We start from the raw sequence: 9,902 nt of genomic DNA, 5'->3' as shown, positions 1-9,902 counted from the left end.
AACCGGAATCTTTCCGCCAGATTGGCCTGTGGTATATTTGATGAAGAAAAAACCACAGAATCACAAACGGTCTTTGTTTTAAACAACATAGGACCAACAGCCATCTGCTCCTCCACCGGCGCATCATGTCCACCCGTGTAAAGAGAAACCTGGAACTATTAAAACTGCTTATTAAGGTACCCCCACGTCAGAGAAAAGCCATATTGTGCATGGGCTCCAACGATTTAATTGCTACTCTCTCAGAAATAGCCCTCAATACTTTAAAAGGAAACATCCCTCTGGCGCCGCATCAGCTACGAACGTTGAGAAAAAGACACCGGCTTATTAGAATTCTGGGAAACAGCAAAGTGTCTCTTCAGAAAAAGAAGGCTCTTGTGAAACAGTCTGGAGGGTTTTTGGGCCCACTGCTAAGTTTTGCGGTTCCCCTGTTAACCGGACTTTTAACAAACCAGTGATGGAACACGCTGAAAAAATGTATTTGGTCCCCAGCCGTCAGCTGGATCAATTAAGAACCCCACTTCCAAAGGATGAAAACATACGAACTACAGCTATCTCATCCTTAGATAGAGAAATGCAGGGGATTCTACACCGGACTGATTTATCCGAACATGAAAAAGCACGACTCTACAATACCTTACTTCAAAAATATTTAACCCATGTAAAACAGAGGGATGCTGAGAAACAAAATTTAAACCTGTTTCTACCTGAACCAACTGCTGAAGAAACAACAGACCCCTTTGCTGACAACGTGTTTCGTGAAGTGGTAGACAGCCTGCCTGTTAGATACAAGAGTCACGCAAGATTAATACTCAACAAATTAACCCTAAACAGGAATATTTCTACATGGGATGATAAAGGATCCTTCGTGTATAAAGGAGAAGTCATTCCTGGATCTAACATCTTGGACTTAGTCAAAGCTGCAACTCAAGCTAATGCGGTTTCTGTTACACGTCTCCCTAAAGGGTGGGATGTTTTTATGAAAGCCTTGGCTGAAATAAACACCCCGTCTTCCGTGATAGGTAATACGTCCAATCGCCAACTCCTGGATTATTTAAAAAACCCAACAGCTTCACCCCCAACTCAAAGACGCAAATCTTCTAGGGAGCATCGGCAAGCTAGCTCTCCTACCTGGATTAGCTTATAATAATTTTATTTTCACCAAATAAAATACTTCTTTTCTTAAATTTGGATTTATTGTCATTGCCTGTTCTTTTAAAAAGAGAAAATAGTGACACAGATCATATTCCAAAAGCACCCTCTAGGAGGGTCTGTTTATTAAAAGACGTTTATGAAATGCACTACAGGACATACAATGTTGCATCGTTTGAAACATATCTGAGGAACGGGTCCTTGTGTTCATTTTCTTCACAAAACGCATAACCATTTTGTCATTTTTATCCAAATCGTCGGAATATAACGCGCTAATATTTTTAAAGGATACCCCCATACATCTTTGATGAATGAAAAAAATGCAGTGATGTCCACAAACAACCGAGTCTGAGGCCTGTACAGGTTTGCAATGAAACACAGTTTTGCCAGCATTTCTTCTTAAAAAGTTCACAATGGCTTTGGGAAACAAAGCATAGTCAGGAGTGTGACCATATGAGTCAAAAAATTCGGCTGTCCTTTCATTCGGTAGGTAAACAGCTAACCAGTGTTCTCCTGGAAGGTTATGGGGGTGAGTATTGATAATCAGCGCCACTGGTCTTTGCTGGATGTGCTTTCTTGGAAGCTTGTCACAGGGTAACACCCCATAGAAAGCGTTCTGAGTATAGGGGTTTGAGCTTAGTAGTCGAGTTAACTGCAGGCTATCCATTTCACATATAATCAAACAAGACGTTTCTCCTGTGATTTATTTCTATCACGTTGTCAAAAACGCCGTAAACCACCATATTGACGGTTGTTGGCAGAGGCTTGGCGAAACGCAGCTCTGCCCTCAGGTTTCCAGTTTTAATCAGCGAGTAATGGTCTGCACATTCTTGATCCGGAGTCAGGTCAAATGCAAAGAGTGTGTAGCCTTTTGCATACTCCTCACGGTTAATTAAAAGTGCGCTGTCTCTCATGTGTTTGCCAGCGGTCTGGACTAAACTCATATATTCTCTCACACAATTATCCTCTTCAAAATTGGGTTGAAATGGTTTCATAGGATACTGCTCACCATCCAAGTAGAGTGCTGCAAAATTGATGTCATAATGCTTAAAGTTGAAAGGGTTTTTAGTGTATGACCCGCTGAAAGCATCGTTATCGACGAGTGCTAGCACCACCTGTTTAGGAAGTTGTCCCAAAAACAGGTTCTCTTGATTGGAGACACGGCTCCCTACCGGTATGCTGAATACTTTCATGCTTACACGGTCCACTGGGTATTTGGCATTAGATGTCAGGAGGGCTTCAGCGTGTCCTAGGCGAACGCCTGGTGTTAATTTCACTTTTTTGACAAAGAGGGAGGCTGATAAAATCTGTAATTTGTAATGCCTGTTTGCATCGTTGCTCATTAAGCAGAAGGCATCTTTATTGCGGGTGAGTTTAATTTTCACATCAACACCGTTCAGCAGCAGTTTTTCTTGGAAAAACAAGTCAGCATGGAGATGTCCCATCAAGTCTATTTTTTTACTACCAGCTCCCAGGAATGCTCTTTTGCTAAAACCTTTATTTGCCCCATCCAGAGCCGTAATCTCGTGTTCCCCTGCATTGTCTTTATAAAAAGCCCCGGCCGTAAATTGCGTGGCTAGTGTGTCTTCGCAATAGTTCAGCACGGATTCAATGTATGCTCTGTAAGGATAGCAGTTGTTACTTTGGCTGATGAGTCGGTCCCCTAAAGTCACATCTAACTGGCTGAAAATGGAGGCTATCGGGTAATTCACGAGACCTACCGCAGCCCCGTTAGCCAGGTTTGATCCGTCTTCATTCACCACTTTGCACGTCAGATATAAAAGTGTGTTGTTGAGATCCATATAGTCTTCGCCATTTCCGGCAATAAAAAAGTCCAAGGGTGAGGATTCTGTGAGAGCGGTTAATGGTGGAACTTCAATATAAAGGCTTCTCTCAATACTAGTTTGTGTAGGCCCAATGTGAAACAAATCAAGTTCGGATTTGGTGCACTCTTCAGAACAACCGTGAATAAAAGCCATGCTGCCGTTTTAGAATATATCGTTCGTAGACTGTATCCTCCTCCTCTTTCTACCTCCTCGACGCTTCTGGGGTTTCTTTCTACGTTGCACTTTCCTTTTAATGGGTTGAGGAGGGCCTTTCAATCTCAGTTGCGATGCTTTTCTTTTTAACCCTCTTCTCCTTCTAATATACATAAGCCCCGATCCCTCTTGAGGGTTTGCAGGTCTTGTTCTGTTTAGAACAGCCTGGGTGATATGACCGACCATGTCGTTGGCTATATTACGCGCGGCTGTTTTAGCGTGGGGTTTAATGATGTCAAAGCCTCTTCTCAAAAGCGGTACAGCTTTTCGGAAAAGGCTTCTGAAAATCCCGCCTAGGCCCGAGCCATACATTTGTGGAATACCATGATACCCCGGTAGACCGTTTCCAGCTTGTGCCCTGTAATAGTTTTTATAAAGACCCGGGTCCCCATAGGATTTCAAGATGACCATTTTAAAAATCCTAGGTCCTCCTGGGGCGGAAGTGAAGCTTCACGATCACCTTTCCAAAACGAAATGGTACATTTTTGTTCTGGTCTGACTTTATCTCGACAGTGAGAGTGTCTATGTGGTGTTTGCTCACGGGGATGTAGTGGGGTTTATCGTAACAGATGTTGATACGATCGTTATTCTTCCCTTGCACCGGCACACATCGCAGCAGAGGAACGTAGAAATCCCCAACGAGCTGGTGCTCCACTATATCGGTGTAAACATATAAGGTGTTGAAACCTCCTGTGATGTCTGCTGAGAAAGCTGACTCATTGGCCGGAATGTTGGGGGGCAGCCCTAATATATACTGTAATTCCTTATCAGCTACTATCTTATACTTATTCTCGGGTTTAAGTAGGACCCTTCTGCTCACTGGTTCATATTTAAGAACCGCATTCAGTGGGTTCCATCGTGCTGTAATGCGTTCGTTCATATATCTCAACAGCTCTGGGATGTTAGAATAATACCCGTTCTCCAGAAAGAAGACCCACTTCTTTTCTTCTTGTACAATAGTAAAAGTTGGGTGGGTCGTCAGATTATCCCAGGTGTGAGGATACTGTATTTCAACTAGTCCTACTTCCCAGGCCCCCGAGAGCTCTAGAGGTTTTGCTAATGATATAGTGAAGCTTGAAATGGAGTTCCCGGGAAAGGCTATAGCACTCGCATTGCTAGGTAATGTGACGTAAAAACCACCATCCCCCATTTCTTTCCTTAGGAATAAAAAGCTCTCAGCTAGGCAAGTTCTGTTACTTCGGAAGCCTGAACCCAACTGTTGAACTTGCTAGGCCATCCTAACCATTTCACTAAGTATTGCTTTCTCGCCCCTTGGCCTTTTGTGGATAGAATTTTTTCAATCCTGTAGATGCAGTCTTTGTCTGTATTAATCTTTTGCAGTTCTTCAGCATAAAAGCTGCCTATGACATCTTCACCCCCATAATCTTTCAAAAGAAACACCGGCTTGTCTGTTTTTTGAAGAACCTGGTCCACAATGAATATCTCTGTGGTAAAGTTCTGTTCATACCCCTTAGCAAATTTACCCTTGCTTTTGGAAATCCTCACGTGGTCTCCTTTTCTGATTTGGTTTGCTTTTACCTCTATTCTTTTCACAGGGGGCCCGTAAACTCTCCTCCACACTGTTAAGGCGTTGGAGTCGTTAACATCTACGGGTCTCGCTTTGATAGTGCGGTGAAAACTGTGGTTATAACTTTTGAGTAACAAAGGCAGAACATCGATGTAGGTAAAAGTGTTATGAGCTGTGAAATATCTCCACATTTTTGTTTTTAAAGTTCTGTTAAATCGCTCCACAACTCCAGCTTTAACCTCGTTGTTGGTGACAAAGTGTTGGACCCCATGATGTTTCATAAGCGTGGATACTGACTTGTTTAGAAACTCTCGCCCCCGGTCTGTCTGTAATTTTTCAGGTTTTCGACCATCTTGTGTAAAGATTGCATTAAGCCCCCCTGCCACCTCTCTAGCTGACTTATCCTTCAGAGGTACCCCCCATGCGTATTTAGACAGGATGTCTATCACTGTTAAAATGTATTTGTAACCACGGTTATACTTTGAAAGTCGCTGCATATCCACTAAATCTGCCTGCCATTGAGAATCCACATGAGAAACAATAGTCTTGTTTCTTCTAAAATGGATCCTCGCTGGCCTGTGTAACGTGTAACTGTCTTGTTTGGATAACCATTGAGTAACATCCCGCTTCCTCACACTTTTGCATTGTTTTCTGGCTTCTTGAAAAAGCGGACAAACACCTCCGAGGCTTCCTACCTTCCCCGGCGAATAATATATTTTCTTTAGGATTTCTGCGTATTCTGACATGGCTCTTAATGCATGAAATGAACACAAGGGTACAGATCAAACTCATTTTATTGAGAAAACACACATAGCATCTCTATTCTGCAGGATTTGTTTTAAAGACAGGACATGATGGAAACTTCCATGGTCTGCGAGTCCCCGATCTGTAGATTCCGCACATCACCCGAAAGGTGGATACTTCCCTATGGAAATCAAACAAATAGCATTGAGTCTACAACACACAATTTCATCACTCTCTTTCACAACACCATACCCCACCCTACCCCACCCCCACACATACACAGTATGAACATTCTAACACTTACCTTAGAACTCTCAAAACCGTCAGAAGTGTTTTCATCAACAGCCGTGTTTTCCTTTTCCTCTGCCGCATACTTCAACAGATCAGATAGGAGTGACCTCCGAATGCTTCTGTCTGGGTTTGGTTCTTCACACATACTCTCGCTATCCTTATAGTCTGCTTTACAGTCCATTCCTTCATCCATCTTTTCAGCCTCAGCCTCCGCCCGGCGTTTTTCCTCCATTTTGGCATGCCATCTTCTCAAATCCTCAGGGTCTGTATCAGGCACTATCTCTTCGTCCTGGTAGCCGAGGTTATTAGTCAGACTTCCATACCCTTCATCATCAACATCCACATCAGCGTCGCCACATCGCATTCTCGGCATTTCAGGGTAAAGCTTTTTCAAATCGACACGGTCTGTACCCCGACCATAAAAATCAGGCTCAACATCTGTGAATTTATTTTCCACAGCATAAAGACCCGGTAATAAGTTGAGCCTTGTCGGTGGTTTTGCACTCGAGGATTCTCTCCGCTTTTTAGGACTGTTCACAGGTGTTCCCGGTATGGAAAATCCTGTTGCCCCCTCCGTGATTGGATAAGACCAGTACCTGTACTCGCTTTCAGCTATTCTCTTCATAGTTGATTGCTTCTTTCTAGGCGCATCTGGTGCTGAAAGGCTCACGGAGGTTGAAGGGCCAGCGGGCGATTCCATATTATGTGTTGTTCTGCAAAATAGTCAGAGCAGGCTCCCTAAAACTCTACTATGGTTATTTAACCCCTAAAAACAACGCCTATTGGGCCCCACTATCACATGGTCACCTTATGAACCTAAACCATTCCCTATTGGTTACAACGCAACACGTGATGGCATCTTAGAAAGGGGCCGCTAGGGGCTCAGGCTGTTCATTTCCACATGCCATTCATTGGGGATAGGTCTATCCATGCTATGTTCCACACAATGGGTTAGGGCGGGGGTGGGGTGGACACTGGGGTGGGGTTTCAGCCCGTGGGAGGGACTCTCAGGCATCCATTTCCTGTTTAGGGCAGGCGGGACTTCCGGGCATTGAGTGGGCGGGGCGTGGGAGGGGCCTTCCCCAAAAGTGGGCGTGGTACCTGTCAAATTTGAGTTTGACGAGAGGTGCCACCTTTTACTACTAGACTGTATTCAGCACAGACTTTTATTTGCTGAAAGGCAGCATTTTGCTCTTGTGTCCACTGGAAAGGGCTCTCTTTCGCCCCCCTTTGTAACTTGACACAAGAATTTGCCAATTACTTCATAGAGATCCAAATTTTACAGAATCTTGTTGCACCTATGGACTTGCATTGGACTTGCTTCCTTGTATTGGGGACTAAGATCTGGCAAATGGCTTGCTTGTCCGTCCTATGACCCTCTTTTATCTGGAATCCTAAGTATTTGACTTCAGTTTTTGCACGGCTGGGTCTAGGAATTGGAGTGTTTTCTTCAGACTGACTGACAGGCTCCTGGAATCGGCTGTACTATTTTGGAGGTATGCATTTGGCTATTCCGGGGGGGTTGTTTTCTGCCCATACCTCAGGAGTTTCAAACTTTCTCCTATTCATTTTTCTCTGAGCCTTTTTAAACTACTAGCAGCCTCCACCATGGGACAGGTGAGGTGCAAAGGGCCTTGTTATTTTCTAAAGCCATCTTAGCAAAATCATTTTCCTCAAAGAATAATTATTAGACTTTGTTTGCATGGCAAGTCACTTCCCAGCAATGAACTGGGGAGTTAGGCATATATAGAAAACTGATGGTAACTTCTTTTGTTGCTAGCTGACTTTTTATTCCTCTTTCTTTCTTTCTTTCTTTCTTTTTTTTCTTTGGAAAGGAGGTAGGCATTGATCTTCAGTGGCTCCCATGAGCTTTATGGCTTTCTGGGTTATGGTGCCACTGGTATCACTGATTTCTTCTGCTCTTATGTCTACCAAAAATGTTTTCTGGGATCCTACTATTGCCTTGAATAGGGATCCTAAGGTTAGAACTCTTGACTGACTTGAGTCTTCTGCCTTCTTCATTGGGGGCATTTGGCCAATCCAATGATTTTTTTTTTCCTCCCTTGGCTGCTCCTGTGACTCTTGATAGAAGGGCAGCTCTCTGGGTCTTCCTATCTGTAACCTTTTTCTCTTCCTCTCATCATCTGGGACATTTCTCATTCAATGCCCATGGCTCTATTACAGTTCGGACATTGATTCGGCTCAAGAAGCTGTCCTCTTTTCTGGCTCATACTTCACCCTCTGCTTGGCCCTCTTTTCCATTGCCTTAATGCTGCTGATAAGCAAATGGCTTGAGCCTTCATTTGTCACTGCTTATCTTCTCCTTTTGATCTCTATTCACAACCACTCAGCTGTTAGAAACGAGTGGCTGTGGACTCAGGCGGCATAGAATCTGAGTCATCTATATCATCTGATGGGGAAAGATTCGGGTATCTTCTATGTAGGGACACTGTGGTGTTGGAGGGCTATTCTGGCTTCTTTCTGCTTGCCGGAGGGCTGGATTTGCAGGACTTCTGCGGATCTCCCGTCATCTCAGTAGAGTAGGGAGGTTAGGCATTTCTTCCTCAACAGAGTTGGGGCAGGATAGGAGATTTGATCTCATTTATTCCTTCCCAAAATATAGTTTTTCAAAACTTTTCTCAAAATCTGCTAACATGTACCCTAGCAGGGATTTAAGCTTGCTTCTTAATGATCATCACATGTTTTAGACAGACAGACAACTAATACACAAAGAAGGGAAAAGGTATGTGGGATCTAACCACACAGCATCTGGTTTCTTTCATACAACATTGATTGCATTCATTCATTCATTCAATGCATTCATACAACATTGATTCAAACATACATACAGACAATCAATCATACAACAATGTACCTAGGCTTTCTCTTTTTTTTCTTCTCTCCCTAGGCAGTCGGTTTCCCTTTCTGGCACACCCAAAAATCCCAAAAAGTCTACTCGGGACTGCCTTTTTTCCCCAGGTTAATTACTCCTGGGTTGGTCACTAGCAAACACAGCTATGACCTGTCCTAACGTCTACACTCTTCTTCTAAATGTTCTTTTTTCACATTCATACTTGCCTGATCCGTGGTTTTCAGCCTCCTCTGATGAAAGGATGGAACTTCGTCGGAAACAGCAGCCCGTCTTCATCCTCCCGAGAGAACCCCTTCAGTGTTAAAAAAACACTGCCTGCAGGACGGGGATAGCTGTCGAAAATGATGGGAGCCAGCCTGCTGTCCGAGGAATCTCCAGGCTTTTCCAAAAAAAGCCCCTTTTCTCTGTCTCCCCTTCTGCAAACCTCCTTCAAAACTCCTGGGCTGGCTCGCCAAAATGTAGTAGCAGGAGCGGTTTGATGAAAGGAGACACAGAGAGAGGTCTGGAGACTTTAAAGCACGTTTATTTACCAGCTGGTGACTCTGGTGGACTCATGTCCCAAAAATCAAAACCCAGAGTGCCCGATCAAGGTGCGGACTGGCCTTTTATAAGTTTCAGACTCAAGTAGACAAAGAACATACTATAACATATATCATCGTCATCCCTACGTCATCCTGGGCATCATAAGAATATCAGGTTCCAACCTCCAACATGCAAAAGGCATGTCTCTGTGTCTAGCTGAAGAGCAGGCACTTTGCAGTCATCGATCAAGGGGCCTACTCTGACCTGTCAAAAGGTGCTTCTCCGTCCTAGCACGGGTTTCTCCAACAGGCTTATCTCTCTTCTGGAATGCATACCCCCCTTCTCCTCCCTCCTGCCATACCTTGGAGGTAGCCTGCTTGTTTTGCCAGCTTAGGTTTCTTACACACAGAGAGAGATTTTCCTATGCATTTCAGTGCTTGTAAGATACATATGATTTTTATGCATAGATCAATCAATAAATATCTATTTTTCCAATATCTCCTCATCACTATCATTGGTGGGATTCAAGGGGTTCTTTGATTGTAGGTGAACTATAAATCCCAGCAACTACAACTCCCAAATGTCAAGTCTATTTTCCCCAAACACACCAGTTTTCACATTTGGGCACATTGAGTATTTGTGCCAAGTTTGGTCCAGATCCATAATTGTTTGAGTCCACAGTGCTCTATGAATGTAGATGAACTACAACTCCAAAACTCAAGGTAAATGCCCATCAAACCCTTCCAGTATTTTCTAT

The 9,902-nt window shown here is 43.7% G+C and overlaps 2 protein-coding genes across 2 annotated transcripts; both read right to left on the bottom strand.

Moving 5' to 3' along the window:
• Nucleotides 1–1,817: 1,817 nt before the first annotated feature.
• Nucleotides 1,818–3,128, bottom strand: LOC132770229 (uncharacterized protein F54H12.2-like). Its single transcript, XM_060767132.2, has one exon. The coding sequence runs from the start codon at nucleotides 3,126–3,128 to the stop codon at nucleotides 1,818–1,820; it is 1,311 nt and encodes a 436-aa protein (XP_060623115.2).
• Nucleotides 3,129–5,492: 2,364 nt separating this feature from the next.
• On the bottom strand, nucleotides 5,493–6,526 carry LOC137097067 (uncharacterized). Its single transcript, XM_067468373.1, has 2 exons — nucleotides 5,765–6,526; nucleotides 5,493–5,641 (listed from the first exon to the last, which is right to left on the bottom strand). Exons 1-2 carry the CDS (start codon nucleotides 6,449–6,451, stop codon nucleotides 5,555–5,557), a joined length of 774 nt encoding a protein of 257 aa, XP_067324474.1. The 5' UTR covers nucleotides 6,452–6,526; the 3' UTR covers nucleotides 5,493–5,554.
• Between the last annotated feature and the right edge of the window lie 3,376 nt (nucleotides 6,527–9,902).

Source organism: Anolis sagrei, chromosome 5 (genome assembly GCF_037176765.1).
Source record: "Anolis sagrei isolate rAnoSag1 chromosome 5, rAnoSag1.mat, whole genome shotgun sequence".
In the NCBI taxonomy this organism is placed as follows: domain Eukaryota; kingdom Metazoa; phylum Chordata; class Lepidosauria; order Squamata; family Dactyloidae; genus Anolis; species Anolis sagrei.
The sequence above is the reverse complement of the archived record's forward strand: the minus strand, read 5'-3'. Positions and strand labels throughout refer to the sequence as shown.